General features: G+C 42.6%; 1 protein-coding gene across 1 annotated transcript in view; it reads right to left on the reverse strand.

The window, feature by feature from the left end:
• LOC126163129 (sialin-like) overlaps positions 1-22,248 on the reverse strand; it is a 191,858-nt gene that overhangs the window by 77,373 nt on the left and 92,237 nt on the right. Inside the window, exons 5-6 of the mRNA XM_049920056.1 lie at positions 16,867-17,081; positions 5,843-5,989 (exon numbers count right to left, since the gene is read on the reverse strand). Coding sequence (XP_049776013.1) covers positions 5,843-5,989; positions 16,867-17,081 — 362 coding nt within the window. The remainder of the gene's footprint in view (positions 1-5,842; positions 5,990-16,866; positions 17,082-22,248) is intronic.

Consider the following 22,248-nt stretch of genomic DNA (forward strand, 5'->3'; position numbering starts at 1 on the left):
CTGTACAGTTCGTAATGTTCTGAATCTATGTTCCTCTGTCCCTCGTAATGTGAATTAGACGAAACGGTACGGAACACTGCGTCATTCTCTAACGGAGAAAGCTGAAATATTAACGGAGGCAAGATTATCAACCACAGCACTCGATGGAAAACACGTTATAAATTAATCACAACTCTCCTAGATGCCTGTAAAGTAACAGCTTAAATTGAGCTTGAAATTTTTATGTATAAAAAAGATCAATGTTTGGACGCAAAATTCGACACATAAATACCGACTTAACAGATTAACTTCATAGATTACTTTCAAATCTGTAATACCATCTAAATAAAGGCGCATGAATAACTATATGTTAATAACTATTATATGATTGTCATGAATGTTATGGATATTAAATACGGCTGTAACATTATTGGGGCCAATAAAAACGTATTATCATTAATATTTAAGAATCTTGAAATCGATTTTTTATTAGAAATCCCGTATCAATTGATGGCGTTCACAGTGAATGAAAACCCTCCAAGCCGCTTTAGCTGTTATGTAGCCCTTTATTGGGAACACTACCGGTTGTCAAATGTGTGTTAAACGAAAAACTATGAAATCTGTTTTGAAAAAAAAAAAAAAACGTCACTCACATGATTAACCCTCAAACATTCGGGAAGCTATGATGTCCCACGTTTCAGTTGTAAGTCGAAAATGCTAATTCACTATGTTGTCAATAGGAAAATTGGCATTAGGCACCAGTCGACGAATGTCAAACTTGACATGTGCGATGATAAGATGTAGTGTAAAAAATAATTACAGCCATTACAATTTATGCCCAAGGTGTGTCAAAAACCTTAACATTGTTCGTGGCACGTAACGTCTGCGGCTTCTAAGAAAGTAAATAATGACAACCTTCTACGTACTCCATCTTGAACTGTTTTACTCATTGCTATTACTTTTAAGTGCTTTCCTCCTTGTTTAGTATTACTTCTTGCTATATTCCGTCCTCAGTAAACAGTTCATTCCAGTCAATATATCATGTTTCCTCACTTTCAGTGAGGATAGCAACGATGGCTGGATACTTGTTGCAAATGGATCCACTGGAGTTGCTGTGATGAACATCCGAGTAGCGGATCCACGGCTAACCGTAAACGTATCAGTTGCGAGCACGACCTTAATTAGCTACAGTGGAGCATGAAGTGGGCCTTCAGCCTTTCATGAGAAAAGAAAGCAACTACGTGAATTAGAGGGGTACATGTCTCGTACGCACTGAACTCTAAGTGGTGAAATTCAACGACAGTCGTACTGTAAAAATAAATGTAAAGAATATATGCATATTTGAGTAACAGGTACGACTCGTGAAGCGAACACTTTTCGCGACCATCAACTTCACGATATCCTATCTATGCTCAAGAAGAAGCTAAGGAACTCGTTGAAACGAAAAGCGATTGAACTTTGCAAACCAAGCAAAATTCTCCTTTCCGTGATATGTGTTGATGTCTTAGTTATCTGGAATAACAAAGGTGTCATTCTGATTAGAGAAAAGCATGCACTCTTCTCGTATGATGCTTCGTCCTACCGCAGTTGCGTGGGATTATACCTCATTACCTAAACAACCTAATTACATTAGACGAAAATTGAATATTTCTTAACGGTGTCGAAACTAACGTTATTGCTATGAGACTACGGCAAAAAACTGTCGTTTTTAAAACAGTGTGATACACTTATACATGGACGATACTTTTATAAGATGCCCTTACCTTTTTTTAACAAGTTGTTGTAGTTGATGACTTTAAGAATCATACATACGTATCGTTATTGCTAACCTTATTGATAATCAAATCTCTTGATACGTATTAAACGGCCATTCAGTATCTAAGTATCCATTTGCCAATATATTTTTGTCGGAGGGATCTATATATATTTTTGAAGTGACTATTCATTCTGCTGTTCTCGCTATTTGGCCAAATACGTCTCTGACAAGAAGCCATTTGCACAACGACCAGCGTTATATTCGTAAAATACAATCTTTGAGCTACGCAAAAAAAAAGAAAAAAAATGTTTGCCGTGGTGACATTTCATACTTCCTAAAGATTTTTTTGGCTTTCTTTTCTCCCACCTGGCGTGGATGGTTATTGTTTCGACAACGATATTATGGCCATTCGCGTATGTTTTCAGATTATGTGTTGGAACAGAACAGCCAGTCCGAATGTAAACATTCACAATAAGGATGGTTCCTTTGAAAGGGCACGGCCGACTTCCTTCCCCAATCTTCCCTAACCCAATGGGAGTGATAACATCACTGTTTGGTCCCCTCCCCCAAATCAATAAACCAACCAACCAACATTCACCATAACTACGGGTAGTTAAGCAAAGTTACAACCTCAAGTCGTCTCCATACCGTGGTTCAAGCGGGCTCAAATAAACAGTTTCGCGCCATCTTCTACAATTTGCTTTCGATTCGTCCATGCTCTTCCCTTTACATTCATGTCGAAACAATGTTTATAGTTCTCCTGCATTCAAGTGTAACTCTGAGATAATCGCTTATGTATATTACATCCTCCTTTCTTGTCCCAAATATGACAACGAACACCGTCAGGTGACTTGCGGAGTATAGATGTAGATGTAGAAGGATTTTATTGGGTTATCAACTTCCTCTAGCAGCTACTTATATGTTATCCTCTAAGGACATTCGTCTATATGAAATTATTGGTAATTTCACTAAGAAGATTGGAATACATCTGTAGGACAGGTGTAGGATGAAGGGAACTTTACTTCATATTGTTGATATGATCCTTTATATTTTATGCTGTGTAGATATTGTTATATGCTTCCATGAAAACTGTATATTTCATGACTAATTAGAGACAGTTCTATAAAGGCTAAACAAAACAAAAATACTAGGGGTAGAATTTTCCTCTTCTCTGCGCCAACGAAGAGTACCGTGAATGGTATGCTCCTTCATATCACAACGTATTTCAGTTGCTGGAAGTCATCAGTGAGGTACAAAGAAAGCTGAAGAAATAAATAGTGTGAATTTGGAAAATATTAGACGAAATAGGAAAATTAGACAAGGCGAAATAAGCAGATTACACTATATCAAAGCCGCAGCTTATCAATTTCTACTGTAGAAGAACCCAGAAAATGATGCTGTACAAGAAAATAATGTTGTTGTTGTTGTGGTCTTCAGTCCTGAGACTGGTTTGATGCAGCTCTCCATGCTACTCTATCCTGTGCAAGCTTCTTCATCTCCCAGTACCTACTGCAACCTACATCCTTCTGAATCTGCTTAATGTATTCATCTCTTGGTCTCCCCCTACGATTTTTACCCTCCACGCTGCCCTCCAATACTAAACTGGTGATCCCTTGATGCCTCAGAACATGTCCTACCAACCGATCCCCTCTTCTGGTCAAGTTGAGCCACAAACTTCTCTTCTCCCCAATCCTATTCAATACTTCCTCATTAGTTATGTGATCTATCCATCTAATCTTCAGCATTCTTCTGTAGCACCACATTTCGAAAGCTTCTATTCTCTTCTTGTCCAAACTATTTACCGTCCATGTTTCACTTCCATACATGGCTACACTCCATACAAATACTTTCAGAAATGACTTCCTGACACTTAAATCTATACTCGATGTTAACAAACTTCTCTTCTTCAGAAACGCTTTCCTTGCCATTGCCAGTCTACATTTTATATCCTCTCTACTTCGACCATCATCAGTTATTTTGCTCCCCAAATAGTAAAACTCCTTTACTACTTTACGTGTCTCATTTCCTAATCTAATTCCCTCAGCATCACCCGACTTAATTCGACTACATTCCATTATCCTCGTTTTGCTTTTGTTGATGTTCATCTTATATCCTCCTTTCAAGACACTGTCCATTCCGTTCAACTGCTCTTCCAGGTCCTTTGCTGTCTCTGACAGAATTACAATGTCATCGGCAAACCTCAATGTTTTTATTTCTTCTCCATGGATTTTAATACCTACTCCGAATTTTTCTTTTGTTTTATTTACTGCTTGCTCAATATACAGATTGAATAACATCGGGGAGAGGCTACAACCCTGTCTCACTCCCTTCCCAACCACTGCTTCCTTTTCATGTCCCTCGACTCTTATAACTGCCATCTGGTTTCTGTACAAATTGTAAATAGCCTTTCGCTCTCTGTATTTTACCCCTGCCACCTTTAGAATTTGAAAGAGAGTATTCCAGTCAACATTGTCAAAAGCTTTCTCTAAGTCTACAAATGCTAGAAATGTAGGTTTGCCTTTCCTTAATCTTTCTTCTAAGACAAGTCGTAAGGTCAGTATTGCCTCACGTGTTCCAGTATTTCTACGGAATCCAAACTGATCTTCCCCGAGGTCGGCTTCTACTAGTTTTTCCATTCGTCTGTAAAGAATTCGTGTTAGTATTTTGCAGCTGTGGCTTATTAAACTGATTGTTCGGTAAGTTTCACATCTGTCAAAACCTGCTTTCTTTGGGATTGGAATGATTATATTCTTCTTAAAGTCTGAGGGTATTTCGCCTGTTTCATACATCTTGCTCACCAGATGGTAGAGTTTTGTCAGGACTGGCTCTCCCAAGGTCGTCAGTAGTTCCAATGGAATGTTGTCTACTCCGGGGGCCTTGTTTCGACTCAGGTCTTTCAGTGCTCTGTCAAACTCTTCACGCAGTATCGTATCTCCCATTTCATCTTCATCTACATCCTCTTCCATATCCATAATATTGTCCTCAAGTACATCGCCCTTGTATAGACCCTCTATATACTCCTTCCACCTTTCTGCTTTCCCTTCTTTGCTTAGAACTGGGTTCCCATCTGAGCTCTTGATGTTCATACAAGTGGTTCCTGTATCTCCAAAAGTCTCTTTAATTTTCCTGTAGGCAGTATCTATCTTACCCCTAGTGAAATAAGCCTCTACATCCTTACATTTGTCCTCTAGCCATCCCTGCTTAGCCATTTTGCACTTCCTGTCGATCTCATTTTTGAGACGTTTGTATTCCTTTTTGCCTGCTTCATTAACTGCATTTTTATATTTTCCCCTTTCATCAATTAAATTCAATATTTCTTCTGTTACCCAAGGATTTCTAAGAGCCCTTGTCTTTTTACCTACTTTATCCTCTGCTGCCTTCACTACTTCATCCCTCAAAGCTACCCATTCTTCTTCTACTGTATAACACTAGGGGGTAGAATTCTCCTCTTTTCTGCGCCAACGAAGAGTGCAAATTTTCCATAAATGTTACAGTATTCAGTACGCATATTTTAACCACATGTACGAAATCGTGCAGCATTTCGTGGTCAACCCATTGTCCGGTTAAATGGGAAGGAAAATGTGCTATACGGAGCTCGGACATCTCGATACTCGCAGGGGTACGCAACTCGGATATCTGGTAAACAGCACGGGTACGCAAATAGAACATGTTTTTGTGCTTCGTCCGCAACTAGTCTGCATGTCGGCAGCCAATCATTTCACACATATTTTCAACCTGAATTTTAACGCACCCCTGAACTTAAGTTTTATGTTTTTCATTGCTTCTTTGGGGTGTAGCATCCTACTCCTATGTCTTTTTTCAATCCAAGCACTCTCTTTTTTACTTCTTTTCTTAGTGTTACTGCTTGCTTCTCTTATCGTGACTCATAAGCTACTAAACCAAGTACCTGGTCAGATTCCACTTGTTCGAATGAGATTTCTGTAACATTAGGCTGTTATTGGAGTGCAGATACATCTTGGGATGGACGGTGAAGGAAATTATGAATAACATTTAGTTGCGGTGGGGTGGCGTAAATTGTGCCACAGCGATGAATGTGACTGAGTAATGAAACAGAACCTACTAGGCTCCATAACTACTGTGTGTTACCATCTGCACACTCCACCCCTGGACGTTTTGGAGGTATGTCGGCGCCTGCGTCAGGAGCGTGTACATCCCCCACAGACAGCCCCAGTCGGCTGCAATCGCTATAAGCAATGGTCGACACGTCAGTATCTTTCGCCAAGGAATGGGAAGCTGAAACAACAAAAAAGTCCTATTATAATAATCAGTGAATTAGTTTCCAGTACATGTAGTACAGATTAATATTGATTAGACGCACTCCATACATTTCAGTAAGTAGCAGGAAGGTGGAGAACATCTAGGAGGCACATGAAGAAGCTGAATGTTTTACAGAAATGTGATAAAATGGTAGCAAATCTATGTAAATAAAAAAATTTAAACGTTCATTTGTTCAAAATCACATATCTCCTAGTATTCTTCACCGTTTGATGGCCCGCTAGTAGGTATATAAAAACACGTTCTGTATCGTATTACAGTGACGTGCATAAACGTGTCTTGTGAAAAACATAAGAAATGTATAGTGTCGCAGAAAAACTAAAATTTAAACCAAAATTATCAGTGTCTAACGCAGAAAAAAATTGTTCAAATGGCTCTGGGCACTACGGGACTTAACTTCTGAGGTCATCAGTCCCCTAGAACTTAGAACTAATTAAACCTAAGTAACCTAAGGACATCACACACATCTATGCCCGAGGCAGGATTCGAACCTGCGACCGTAGCGGTCGCGCGGTTCCAGACTGAAGCGCCTAGAACCGCTCGGCCACTCCGGCCGGCAAGCAGAAACACAACGATGTGCTAGCAGAAGGCATTTCCCGATGTAAGCGAGAAATCAACCGAAAATCGCCACCACTGATCATGCTTTACCTCAATAAAGCGAAACCCTTCTGGTGAAAAAAATCACGCATTTTTGTAGTTGCAACGACAGAACGAAAATACCTTCAAGAATTATAAAGCAACTACGGACAATGTGGCCACACAAATGAAGAATATTTTCGTGCCTATAAATAAAAATGCAAATATTCTTCTGTTCAAGATCTTAAATCTCCGAAAGCTCTTCACCAATTACTTCGAAACATTGACACAATATTGCATTCGAACAGACACGGAGTTTTATATACCTCTTGTTTTTTTAATGTATGTAATATGTGAAGCGGCAATGTTATAAGCAAAAATCTCATAAAGTACTCTACCGGTTTACTTTAAGTTTTTACGCGCTACTGTAATAAACGTATGAGCAAATCCAGGCTATATGTTTTTTGCTATACATAATGGAGAAGTACATACATAAAATATATAATGATGAAACTTTGTTAGCGAACGGGGAAGTTTTATTTATGGCATGTCGGATTAGGATTAGAATACTACCACAAAATCTGAATTTGCAATATGAATAAACAGGCCCAAGATCAGAGAGATGGCGAAGAGGGCTGGCAGCAAATGGACACAGATAGAGGAAAGAGCATATCGACAGAGAGAGGGGGCAGAGACAGAGAGGGAAGCAGATGATGGACACAGAAAGGGGGAAGGAAGTGATGGACTGATGCTGGGGGAGAGAGTGGGGGCAGGAGAAGATGGACAGAGAAAAGGGGACTAAATGATGGACAGAGGCAGAGGACAGAAAGGGACAGGAATAGATGGATAAGGAAGATGGAGGAGACGTTGGAGAAAGAAAGAGGGGTGGAGAGATGATTCACAACGAGGAGGGGGAGGGAGGAAGAGACACAAAAGGAGAGGCGAGGAGAAGACGGACAGAGACTAGGAGGAGAACGACAGTACGATGTATATCCAGTTCACGAGCTTATTAGAAACAGGTTCTTCTCTTTTCTCTCTTTTCCATCTAACCAGCCAGAGCCAGAGCAAAGTGCGGCCAGGATCAACGAGTTTGTTAGGAATATCTTTTCTCGGGGATACAGCAACGACAAGTGGTAATGCATCCAAGAGCCTTCTTCTGTACTCCTTGGCCTCTTTCAGGTGGTACCTGATTGCCGTATAGTTTACTGATATCGTCCTTATTCAGGCTTTTTAAAAAATTTGTGTTGCTTAGATTCTCCTCGGGGAACAACACTGAAGAGCCAAAGAAACTGGTACACCTGCCTAATATCGTGTAGGGGTTCCGCGATCACGTAGAAGTGCCGCAACATGACGTGCCGCATCACGACTATTGTCTGAAACAGTGCAGGAGGGAATTGACACCATGAATCCTGCAGGGGTCCATAAATCCGTAAGAGTACGACGGGGTGGAGATCTCTTCTGAACAGCACGTTGCTAGGCATCCCAGATATGCTCAATAATGTTCACGTATGTGGCCTTTGGTGGCCACTGGAAGTGTTTAAACTCAGAAGAGTGTTTCTGGAGCCACTCTGTAGCAATTCTGGACGTGTGGAGTGTCCGACTGTCCTGCTGGAATTGACCAAGTACGTCGGAATGCACAATGGACACGAATGAACGCAGGTGATGAAACAGGATGCTGTGCGTGTCATCTGTCAGTGTTGTATCTAGGCGTATCAGGGGTCCTGTATCACTCCAACTGCACACGCCTCACATTATTACAGAGCCTCCACCAGACTGAACAGTCCCCTACTTAATGGAGGGGAGGGTCCATGGATTCATGAGGTTGTCTCCATACCCGTACACGTCCATCCGCTTGATACAATTTGAAACGAGTCTCGTCCGACCAGGCAACATGTTTCCAGTCATCAACAGTCCAATGTTGGTGTTCACCGATCCAGGTCGGGCGTAAAGCTTTGTGTCGTGCAGTCATCAAAGGTACACGAGTAGGCCTTCGGCTCCGAAAGCCCATATCGATGATGTTTCGTTGAATGGTTCGCACGCTGACACTTGTTGATGGCCCAGCACTGAAACCTGTAGCATTCTGCGGAAGGCTTGCACTTCTGTCAAGTTGAAAAATTCTCTTCAAGTCGTCGTTGGTACCGTGCTTGTAGGAACTTTTTCCGGCCGCATCGATGTCGGAGATTTGATGTTTTACCGGACTTCTGATATTCGCGGTACACTCGTGAAATGCTCGTTCGTGAAAATCCCCACTTCATCGCTAACTCAGAGATGCTGAGTCCCATCTCTCGTGCGCCGACTGTAGCACCACGTTCAAACTCACTTAAATCTTGATAATCTGCCATTGTAGCTGCGTAGCCGATCTAACAACTGCGCAAGACACTTGTCTTATACAGGCGTTGCCGATCGCAGCGCCATATTCTGTCTGTTTACACATCTCTGTATTTGAACACGCATGCCCATACCAGTTTCTTTGGCGCTTCAGCGCACAAGGATACGTGTAATTTATCTAAACAATAGCTACTTTTACATTTAATTATTTGTGGTCTGTTCCTTACTTTCATTATTATTGTGTTTTGTTACAGCAGTTAGAGTTTAACCGGAGGCGTTAGGCATACTGCCTTTGAACTAACTGGCATATCCACATCGTCGTATTTTGGATAACCTAGCGGTGGTGATTTGATTTCGAATTTCTCTGACATGCAGCGCAACCTCGAAAATAGAGCGGCAACATGAAGAGTAACCTCTCGTAAAGTCGTCGCTCCTCTCGTGGCATTTCCAATACTGTTGTGGAACACTCAACGTGGTGAAGCCGGATTTGATCCCACCTCGAATGTACTTTACGAAGGTGTACTTGCCACGAAGTTGTGTAGCAGCTATACAACGGAAGACAATGATGAGCTCCCGTCTGTTGTTCTGCATAATAACTGAGTTTTGCCAAAGACCAGTGAACTTGCTGGCCATCGGGGAAGTTCGGCAGCCTCCCATTATCATGTGTTCCTTCTGTTCAAAATTGCAGTGCGAGTCCCATCGATAACTTGGGCGTGCTTTGGGTGATTTGGTTTCGTCTGGAGCCTTCACCCCTCCTGGGTGACATTCTGTCATGAACTGCTTGCTCGTAACATCTAAGCTAGCACTAAGTTAAATGTGTGCTATTCGGCCAAAGCGACCGCCTAATAACTGATCATTCATTTTGTAAGGGGTCCGTAGGCCCTTACTATAAGTTTGCACTCGGCACAGGTCGACAGAGCAAACAATCGATTAGTGTGTCGTGTTGCGAGAGCGAGTGGAGAGTTGAGTGGGTAGTACCCGTGTGGCGGGCCGAGCTGTGCGGAAGCCAGCAGTTGTTGTAATGCAAGCTTTACCGACAAAGGGAGTGGCCATCGCCGCGGTTTAACCCCTTTGTGTTAGAATAATACGGGAAAGTGAAAAGTGTTGGATTGCAGTGTTGGATTGCAGTGATTGTATCAGCGTGTGACGAATGTGAATAACGAAGAAACCTGTGCTGAGAGTAGCCGTTATTAAAAGTGTATGACGAAGGCAGTGGCTGTCTCCTTCTTTTTTTGTGTTTTTTGAGACGAATATAGGTTCTTGTTTAGCGAAGCTGTGTTGTTGTTCTTCTTGTTACCAGACATTTCATTATTACAGCATTTGAGAAGGACAAAATGGAATGTAACAACTCCGTAGCAGTCAAATCCGATTGCCAGCCCCATTAGGTACACGGTCACATTAATTAATTATTATTTGGGCTGCTATCAGATCCCGATCGAGCGGGATATGTAAACCGGAGGTGTTACAATATCCTACGTTCATTCTTGGGGTGTGAATGATATTCTAAACTAATTCCTTTTGTTCGCCGACGCGTAATTGTTTTAAGATGCTATTGTACGTGTGGTAACATCCCTTTGTTTATGTTTTACAGCTCTGAAACTCAATTGTTTTTGGAGAAAGCATGTTTCTGCCATCAGTTGTACAGTTTTATGTTTATTCGCTGCGGGTTTCGATTGTTACTATCATCTTCAAAGAGAAAAACAATGTAGATCAATGGATCTACGATATGTCTCCATCGTAAGCTGAGGTGACAAAAGTCAAGCGATACCTCCTAAGATCTTGTCGGACCTCCTTTTGCCAGCTGTAGTGCAGGAACTCGACGTGGCGTGGAGTCAACAAGTCGTTCGTCGGAAGTCCCCTGCAGAAATACTGAGGCACGCTGCCTTCATAGCCGTCCATAATTGCGACAGTGTTGCCGGTTGTAACGGAACATATTAAAGGCTGTACTGTACCGAAGTATGCGATACCCTCCAAATTCACCCAGTTTAACGAGTATTTATGATTATAGAAAAGTTATTGTGTATGTTAACAATGATTGCATAACATGTCTCCATAAACAGTCAACCCATTAAATTATACTGAATAACTGACCCACACAAAAGTTTATATCACTTGATCACTGATACAGCAAATGTCATCATGTAAAAACACTAAGTTCATCTTAAATAATTAATATGAAGTACGAAAAATAGTGGCCAACTTAGGTATTTTGGATCTCCTTAAATAAAAATCACCCAGTGAAACCTATTTGTTCACTAGGAGCGGTTTCACTCAGTATTCACGAAAGCAATCCTATTTTAGACGAAAACCAATGTAATTCTTAATAATTCATGTTATTTACTTATTTATGCAAATTAGAGAAGTCAATTGACAAACTTCTAAAAAACGGCCTTTTTGTAACAAAGAATTATTGTGTCAAGTCAACAAATCTGTCTGTCATTTTAATAACATGTTAAATTATGTCACTCGATGAAAATTAATAACTTTTCTGCACAAATTATGATAACAGATGTACATGTGACTTATAAACTATATCTCTTTTTAGTAGTTCTTTGACAATGTTATAAATACAAGCAGCAAGAAGGGTCGAGAGAGGCAGTCGGAATGTCACTTTGGTAAATTGTGTTTGTGTGTTATTGTTTGAGGTGGATAAACAATGCAAAGAACATGTAAAGGAAGTACGACTTTGTGTTGTGTCATGGTCTTTGGTGGACAGTGGAATTAAGATGGCCACCAGAGTAATAAATATTTGAAGTTTACATATTTGTTGGTTTCGCTCGTTCTTTATCATCAAAAGCACATAAAAAACACGGGACCTCATGTTTTTAACCCTAGACAACCAGATTTAGAGCCAGCATCAGCATCGAGACACAGCAGCGATCCAGCAAGTAGCAGCGATTACGCACAACACAATGCATTTTAATGGCGCCAACCTAACATCAAGTGCTAACAAGCTCCGTAAATGGGAGTGAAATAGTGCGATTATAGCAATTAGCAATATCTACGACTAGGCGACCATTACACGGTGCAGGATTATACGCACGAACTGATCTCTCGAATATTTACCATAAATGGGATCCATGTCGGGCTATCTGGGTAGCCAAATCATTCACTCAAGTTGTCCAGAATGTTCTTTAAATCAGCGACGAAAAACTATGGCCCGGTGACATGTCGCACTGTCATCCACCGAAGTTCGATCGTTGTTTGGAAACATCAAGTTCATGAATGGTCGCAAATGGTCTCAGCTGGTTCAGCTGGACCAGCGGACCCAGTCCATTATATGTAAACACAGATCACACCCAGAATGAGATTTTCACTATGCAGCGGAGTGTGCGCTGATATGAAACTTCCTGGAAGATTAAAACTGTGTGCCGGACCGAGACTCGAACTCAGGACCTTTGCCTTTCGCGGCTAAGTGCTCTACCAACTGAGCTAACTAAGCACGACTCACTCCCCGTACTCACAGCTTTACTTCTGCCAGTACCTCGTCTCCTACCTTCCAAACTTAACAGGAGCTCTCCTGAGCACTTGCCCGCGAAAGGCAAAGGCCCCGAGTTCGAGTCTCAGTCCAGCACACAGTTTTAATCTGCCAGGAAGTTTCACAGATCTCACCATTTGGAGCACCACCATCTTCCACAGTGCTTTGTTGACAACTTGGGTCCATGGCTTCGTGAAGTCTGCGCCATCCTTGAACTCTACCGTCAGAAATCAAGACTCATCTGACCAGGGCACGGTCTTCCAGTCGTCCAGAACCCAACCGACATGGTGAGGAGCCCTGAAGAGACACTACGGGCGATGTCATTCTGTTAGCAAAGACACTCGTCTGCTGCTACAGCCCGTTAACGACAATTTTTGTCTCACTGCCCTGATGGATACTTTCGTCGTACGTCCCACATTCACTTCTGCCGTTTTTTCAAGCAATGTTGCTTGTCTGTCAGCAATGACAATTCTACGCAAACGCCGCTGCCCTCGTTAAGTGAGGTCGTCGGCCACTGCGTTATCCGTGGTGAGTGGTAGTGCCTGAAATGTGGCATTCTCACCACATTTTTGACAGTGTGGATCTCGGATTATTCCGAAATGGCATGTCCCTTTCGACTAACTCCAACTACCACTTCGCGTTCAAAGTCTGTTAACGACCATCGTGCGGTCATCACGTTGGAAACCTTTACACGTGAACCAGCTGAGTGCAGACAGCAGTGTCCGCAGCTCGTGGTCTTGTGGCTAGCGTTGTTGTCTCTGGATCATGGGGCCCCATGTTCGATTCCCGGCCGGGTTGGGTATTTTCTCTGTCTGGGGACTGGGTGTTTGTGTTGTCCTCATCATTTCATCATCATCATTCGTGACAGTGGGTCGATCGGACTGTGTAAAAAGTTGGACTGCGAAAAAATTGGGACTTTGTACGGGCGCTGATGACCGCGCAGATAAACCACACGCAAACCAAACGTCATCACAGATAGCAGCTCCTCCAATGCACTGCTCTTTTATACCTTGTGTACACAATACTGCCGGTATGTTTTTATGTATGTGTCGCTATCCCATGACTTTTGTCACGTCAGCGTATATGAGTCATAAAAAATGCAAAACGTCTATCATTGTCTTTCTCAACACAGTCCATATAAACAGGATGTGCCTTGGCACAATTACAGTAGTGCACATCTGGTGATAACTGATGTGGTTGACCACCACATGTGCACTACAGCGATGTGCCAAGGCAAAGCGTGTTTATACGGATCGTGTTAAGACAATCATGACGATTATGTATCTTCTACATTTGTATGCCTCATATATGACGGAAATCTGTGGTTGATCCATTGATGTACAATATTTTCCTACTTGAAGATGACTGTAACATTCGCAACTGGTGAAGAATAAAAATAAAATTGCACAGATGATGGCACGAACGTTCTTTTTCCAAATTAGCAATCATCTACAATCAATCACCAGCGGAAAATTGTATTAATTGTTTTTATTATACTTGTGTAACACTTGCGGAAGAGCCTTTTGCGAAAGATGTCGAATGTAAACGCCAACATCTAGGCAAAGTTTTCAAGAGATCTTGGCTTTCTTCACTGGCAAAAATCCTGGGCTGTAATTTAACCTGCGTTGGTGGACGTCTGTTCGTACTGACTTTAAGTTCATGGAGCGATACAGTATTTGCTCCGTTCATTGGTACACTTAAACCATTTTGATCGTGAGAATTGTTGCTCTTATTATTATTGGCGTCTTTAAAATGATTTTTATATTACATATTGTTTAATTGTTCTTTGTAGATTATAAAGGGATTTTGATGTTAAATTGTTTTATTGTTGGGGCATCAAGTAACTTTTGATGTTACTGCTCATTGGCGCCAGTACATTATTCTTATCCTTGTAACAATGAATTTACTTGATGGCAGCTTTAAATAATATCTGATGTTAATGCTCACCAGCGCCTATAAACTATTTTGATTTTTTTTAAATATAGAATTTGTTGTTGATTGGAGTACTCCCTTTGAAATTATGAAGGTGCAGGCGTAAAATACAGGGAGCGAAAGACTATTTACAAAGTGTACAGAAATCAGACGGCAGTCATAAGACTCGAGGGCGTCAAAGGGAAGCAGCGGTTGAGAAGGGAATGAGATAGGGTTGTAGCCTACCCTGATGTTATTCAATCTATACACTGAGCAAGCAGTGAAGGTAACCAAAGAAAAATTTGAACTAGGAATTAAAGGTCAGCGAGAAGAAATAAAACATTGAAGTTTGACGATGACATTGTAGTTCTGTCAGTGACACGAAAGGACTTGAAAGAGTAACTGAACTGAATGGGCAGCGTCTGGAAAGTGAGACATAGGGTAAACATCAACAAAAGCAAAACACGGATAATGGAATGTAGTCGAATTAAACCAGCTCATGCAGAGGGAATTAGATTAGGAAATGAGTCATTTAAAGTAATAGATGAGTTTTGCTATTTGGGCAGCAAAATACCTCATCATAGCCAAAGTAGAGAGGATATAAAATCTAGACCGGCAATGTCAGGAAAAGTGTTTCCGAAGAATAGGAATTTGTTAACGTCGAATATAGGTTCAAGTGTTAGGAACTCTTCCTTCCAGGTATTTGGCTGGAGTGTAGTATGGAAGTGAAACATGGACGATAAGCAGTTTAGACAAGAAGAGTTTGCAGGTTTTAGAAATGTGATGCTACAGAAGAATGCTGAAGATTAGAAGAATAGATCGTGTAACTAATGAGGAAGTAGAAATGCGGAGGAAAGAAAATTGTGGCATAACTTGACTAGAAGAAGCGATCGATTAATAGGACACATTCTGAGACTGTAAGGAATTAGTACTGGAGGGAAGTGGGGGGGGGGGGGCGGAGGGAGTAAAAATAGTAGAGGGAGACTCGGAGATAAATACAATAAGCAGATTGAGAAGGATATAGGTTGCAGTAGTTATTCGGAGATGAAGAGGCTGCAGCAAACCAGTCTGAACTGAAGACCACAACAACAACAACACAGAGTTTGTTAAATGGCGCCTTTAATTTATTGTGGATCTAGTTGCTTATCGGTGTCATTAAACTATGAGGGTTGTCCAGAAAGTAAGTTCCGATCGGTCGCTAAATGGAACCACAGTGAAAATCAGAAACATTTTATTTGCAAGAGTTAGCTACACTTTCCAGATACGTCCCTACATAGTCGCCGCTTCGACTTAGACATTTGTCGGAGCGTTATACCATATCTCCATCACCATCTTCATAGAAGGCAACCACCTGTGCATTCCAATAATTCTCTATGCTGGTCTATAACGTGGAGCCAGCGCTCATTTGTTGTCTGCGTATCCAGCTTTTCATGTGAACAGAGATGCTACTCAAGACGAGGCAATTATGGCTGTGTTGTGGGTGAACAAACACTTCCCATCGAAAAGGCTGCAGGAGCATCATCACTGCCCCTGCAGAGTGCGGCTGAGAATTGCCGTGAACAAGGAAGTGCGTGGCAGTTGTGTTAGGTGGGATGCATTCATTAAGGCGAAGCCTTTCACCAGGCCCTCCTATGTGGCGGGAGACATCGTTGTTCTAGGCATCTTTACTCGCTCACAGTGCGCTCACAACTGAAAAGAGCGTCTTGATGTGATCGATGGTCATGTTAGAGACACTACCCAACAAATCTGTGCAAAGCTTCATTGGGTTTTCAATGTGGTGTCCATTTCGCGACCGATCGGAACTTACTTTCTGGACAACCCTCGTATATTCGGTGCCTTTACATTTCAGTAATTATAAAGTTTCAGCGAATGCAGTTTACAAGGGTGTGCCTTGTGTAAATTGTTTGTGACGCATTAAAATTGTCTCTGTTCCTGCTGAAGTTGGGTTCAGTCGTTCACCACTCTCAGATGTCTGCATTCCTTACTATTTTACTAACCATGTTTACATACGGAATCAGTGTCCTAACTATTCAACATTAAATTAAAAAAAATACTTTATGCCCTTCCTTGACGGGGACACCTCCCAAGTACGGTCTTCCCGTAGGTGGGTTCCTCTCATTTGATTATCTGTACAGGAGACAAATTAGTGTATTGGAGCTCAAGTGGTATTTTTCCACTAGCATTGCAAGCACCGATGAGGGCATGTCGCTATAAATGCAGTCTATAGGCCAGAAGAGTCTGGTGAAAACTGAGTGTGGTCGGGGATGATAACAGTTCTCACACCCTCGGCGGCAAACGCTGGATTAACGATTGGCCATCGCAAATGGAAAATTTCCATGGAAGAGGACAATCTATAAGATACAAGTCCAGTCTCTCGTTTTGAGTTACCAAGTTACAGAACAAGTAACCCGAAAATGGCAGGTAGAACACTTGAACTTATGAACGTCACTTTCCAGTAAAAATTCTGTATTTGATGACAGTAATAAGTGCCATAAAGAAAGAAACGCGTGACATCGGACACAAAACTCAATGTAATTCTCACCTTCCTCTCAGTGACTCCAACCGAACTTCGTATATAGGCGAGCTCCTTTTGCGTTATGGTCGGGTGTTGGGCGGGGGTGTCGAACACTAACCACCACCAGAAGACGAACCAAGCGATCCCAATGACGCTGGTCACATAGAACACCGACTGCCAGTTCAGATAGTGGATCAGCATACCACACAGTGGGAAGGTCACAGCAGAGCCGATAGAACCTCCTGGAAAGGGAACAAAAGAAGCATTTGTTTAGCGTAGGTACAATACATTGATAAATCTGATTTGGAGGTATTACTTTGCAACATATTAGCAACTACACTCATGCTCATAAATTAAGGATAATTGCAGAATGTGGTGCCACACAACGTGGTACTACACAAAACTGGTGCTAATAGTACAGGCACATAGGGAACACACACGACACATATCTGTAGGTCCACGGTATTGGCGATAAGTTGAGAAAACCGTCCCGAAAAACATGTTCTACAAAACGCCACTGTTTCCTGCGCGTGTACCCCGACATCAATATGGGATATGATCACCATGCACACGTACACAGGCCGCACAACGGGTTGGCATACTCTGGACCAGGTGGTCGAGCAGCTGCTGGCGTATAGCCTCCCATTCTTGCACCAGTGCCTGTCGGAGCTCCTGAAGTATCGTAGGGGTTTGAGATGTGTAGCGATACGTCGACGAGAGCGTCCCAGACGTGCTCGATGGGGTTTAGGTCTGGAGAACAGGCAGGCCACTCCATTCGCCTGATATCTTCTGTTTCCGGGTACTCCTCCACGATGGCAGCTCGGTGGGGCCTTGCGTTATCATCCATCAGGAAGAAAGTGGGACTCACTGCACCCCTGAAAAGGCGGACATACTGGTGAAAAATGACGTCCAGATACACCTGACCTGTTACAGTTCCTCTGTCAAAGACATGCAGGGGTGTACGTGCACCAATCATAATCCCACCCCACACCATGAAACCACGACCTTCATACAAGTCCCTTTGAAGAACATTAAGGGGTTGGTATCTGGTTCCTGGTTCACGCCAGATGAAAACCCAGCGAGAATAACTGTTCAGACTATACCTGGGCTCGTCTGTGAACATAAACTGGGACCACTGTTCCAATGACCATTACTGTGTTCTTGGCACCAGGCTTTACGAGCTCTCCTGTGACCAGGTGTCAGTGGAATGCACCTTGCAGGTCTCCTGGCGAATAAACCATGTCTGTTCAGTCGTCTGTAGACTGTGTGTATGGAGACAACTGTTCCAGTAGCTGCGGTAAGGTCCCGAGCAAGGCTACCTGCAGTACTTCGTGGACGTCTGCGGGGACTCATGGTGAGATATCGGTCTTCTTGTGGTGTTGTACACTGTGGATGTCCCGTACTGTAGCGCCTGGACACGTTTCCTGTCTGCTGGAATCGTTGCCATAATCGTGAGATCACACTTTGTGGCACACGGAGGGTCCATGCTATGCCCAGCCTCCAGTCGCCCTAGTATTCTACCCCTCATAACGTCGTCAATATGTGTTCTTTGAGCCATTTTCAACACACGGTCACCATTAGCACGTTTGAAAACGTCTGCACACTTACTCGCTGCACCGTACTCTGACATGCACCAACACACCTCCGCGTATGTGGACTGCTGCCAGCGCCACCTTGCGACGACCGCAGGTCAGATTCACCGCATGGTCATACCCCGAGGTGATTTAAACCCGCAAACCGCTCACCAGAGCGTTGTTTCACCATGTATCAGCATTATCCTTAATTTATGAGCATGAGTGTAGAACGTCTGTCACGAAGTGATAGTCGCTTGCGTGCCACACATGATTTGCTACCACGGTCAATGATGATCGAAAACACGTCGCCAAATATACAACTACACTTCAAATCAAGTTGAAGTCTGTAGGAAGTCCTTTTCGCAGGTATGCAGGGTGTAACAAGGTGGTTACTGACAAACTTCGAAGGATTTTGGGGGTTGTCTTAAAGTGTAAGTTGTGAAAATGGGACAACGTCAATCAACGACACCACAGTAAGTCGGAGTTATAGGGTTCAAAGAATGTCTCTAAACAATCCTTTTGCTTCACGAAATTTGATTTCAGAAATAAATTAATTTCTGTGTGTGCAGTTCGGGTTTGTGGCATAGATTTTTCGTGAACACGTCGGGATAAAATAATAACAAGAGTGTCGTATTAATATGTAATTTTATGATCAATATGTTTAATACAGTGGTTACACAGAGCAGTAACATGATTGAGGAACAGATAAATAAGAAGTTTGAACTGTCACTGGCCACTGTATGCCAGAGTGGCCAACTAAGTGATCGCTCTGCACCGTTTAATATTTTTCTTTTTGACGCTGCTGTAGCTCTTGCATTCGCTCGGCATTGTCCTTTTTAGGCTTTTTGGATTCCATTCGACGCCAGCCTTCCTCTAACTTTTGTAGTTCTGAGTCATTTGAAACGACAGCTTTAATTACTTCATAATTTTCAATTTAATACTTATTTCACTAATCTCATTGTCTCATTTTGGTATCTAGTAGCGTTCCGCAGGCTTTTCGCTATGACACCAGAATCGATTTCTTACCTAAAAGCGTTTCCACGCTACACCACTTTCCAACTTTTCATAAAGCTAATTCGTAATAATCACGCGCAAGAGTCTACACTAATACTATGACGTCGCAGGCAAAGGAAATACTAAGCGACAAATAGTGAGACGTATGTGGGCTCAACTACTGTTTACGCACTGGTAGTTTCGTAGGTATCAGCGATTCAGTTCTGACGGTATTTTGTTACATAATGAAGTTCGACTGACGGCCGAACAGACGTTTACGCGTCAAAATTTCAGATAACAACATAACATAGACAGAAAACAAATTGAAAGTAACTATGTACAGCCTTAGGTACATTGAGGTGACAAAAGTCGTGGGATGGCGATATGCCGGCCGGTGTGGCCGTGCGGTTCTAGTCGCTTCAGTCTGGAACCGCGTGACCGCTACGGTCGCAGGTTCGAATCCTGCCTCGGGCATGGATGTGTGTGATGTCCTTAGGTTAGTTAGGTTTAAGTAGTTCTAAGTTCTAGGGGAATGATGACCACAGATGTTAAGTCCCATAGTGCTCAGAGCCATTTGAACCATTTGATGGCGATATGCACATTTACAGAGGGCGGCAGTATCACGTACACAAGATATAAAGGGGCAGTACATTGATGAAACTGTCATTTGTACTCAGCTGATTCATGTGAAAACGTTTCCGACTTGATTATGGCCGCACGATGGTAATTAACAGACTGTGAACTCCGAATGGTAGTTGGAACTAGACGCATGAGACATTCGATATCGGAAATCTTTAGGGAATTCAATATTCCGAGGTCTACAGTATCAAGAGTGTGCCCAGAGTAAAACATTCCAGACATTACCTCTCACCACGGACAATGCAGTGGCCGACGGCCTTCACTTAACGACCCAGAGCAGCGGCATTTGCGTAGAGTTGTCAGTGCCGATAGACATCTACATCTACATCTACATCCATACTCCGCAAGCCACCTGACGGTGTGTGGCGGAGGGTACCTTGAGTACCTCTATCGGTTCTCCCTTCTATTCCAGTCTCGTATTGTTCGTGGAAAGAAGGATTGTCGGTATGCCGCCGTGTGGGCTCTAATCTCTCTGATTTTATCCTCATGGTCTCTTCGCGAGATATACGTAGGAGGGAGCAATATACTGCTTGACTCTTCGGTGAAGGTATGTTCTCGAAACTTTGACAAAAGCCCGTACCGAGCTACTGAGCGTCTCTCCTGCAGAGTCTTCCACTGGAGTTTATCTATCATCTCCGTAACGCTTTCGCGATTACTAAACGATCCTGTAACGAAGCGCGCTGCTCTCCGTTGGATCTTCTCTATATCTTCTATCAACCCTATCTGGTACAGATCCCACACTGCTGAGCAGTATTCAAGCAGTGGGCGAACAAGCGTACTGTAAGCTACTTCCTTTGTTTTCGGATTGCATTTCCTTAGGATTCTTCCAATGAATCTCAGTCTGGCATCTGCTTTACCGACGATCAACATTATATGATCATTCAATTTTAAATCACTCCTAATGCGTACTCCCAGATAATTTATGGTATTAACTGCTTCCAGTTGCTGACCTGCTATTTTGTAGCTAAATGATAAAGGATCTATCTTTCTGTGTATTCGCAGCACATTACACTTGTCTACATTGAGATTCAATTGCCATTCCCTGCACCATGCGTCAATTCGCTGCAGATCCTCCTGCATTTCAGTACAATTTTCCATTGTTACAACCTCTCGATACACCACAGCATCATCTGCAAAAAGCCTCAGGGAACTTCCGATGTCATCCACAAGGTCATTTATGAATATTGTGAATAGCAACAGTCCTATGACGCTCCCCTGCGGCACACCTGAAATCACTCTTACTTCGGAAGACTTCTCTCCATTGAGAATGACATGCTGCGTCCTGTTATCTAGGAACTCCTCAATCCAATCACACAATTGGTCTGATAGTCCATATGCTCTTACTTTGTTCATTAAACGGCTGTGGGGAACTGTATCGAACGCCTTGCGGAAGTCAAGAAACACGGCATCTACCTGTGAACCCGTGTCTATGGCCCTCTGAGTCTCGTGGACGAATAGCGCGAGCTGGGTTTCACATGACCGTCTTTTTCGAAACCCATGCTGATTCCTACAGAGTAGATTTCTAGTCTCCAGAAAAGTCATTATACTCGAACACAATACGTGTTCCAAAATTCTACAACTGATCGACGTTAGAGATATAGGTCTATAGTTCTGCACATCTGTTCGACGTCCCTTCTTGAAAACGGGGATGACCTGTGCCCTTTTCCAACCCTTTGGAACGCTACGCTCTTGTAGAGACCTACGGTACACCGCTGCAAGAAGGGGGGCAAGTTCATTCGCGTACTCTGTGTAAAATTGAACTGGTATCCCATCAGGTCCAGAGGCCTTTCCTCTTTTGAGCGATTTTAATTGTTTCTCTATCCCTCTGCCGTCTATTTCGATATCTACCATATTGTCATCTGTGCGACAATCTAGAGAAGGAACTACAGTGCAATCTTCCTTTGTGAAACAATTTTGGAAAAAGACATTTAGTATTTCGGCCTTTAGTCTGTCATCCTCTGTTTCAGTACCATTTTGGTCACAGAGTGTCTGGACATTTTGTTTTGATCCACCTACCGCTTTGACATAAGACCAAAATTTCTTAGGATTTTCTGCCAAGTCAGTACATAGAACTTTACTTTCGAATTCATTGAACGCCTCTCGCATAGCCCTCCTCACACTACATTTCGCTTCGCGTAATTTTTGTTTGTCTGCAAGGCTTTGGCTATGTTTATGTTTGCTGTGAAGTTCCCTTTGCTTCCGC

This window comes from Schistocerca cancellata, chromosome 2 (genome assembly GCF_023864275.1).
Source record: "Schistocerca cancellata isolate TAMUIC-IGC-003103 chromosome 2, iqSchCanc2.1, whole genome shotgun sequence".
Classification (NCBI taxonomy): domain Eukaryota; kingdom Metazoa; phylum Arthropoda; class Insecta; order Orthoptera; family Acrididae; genus Schistocerca; species Schistocerca cancellata.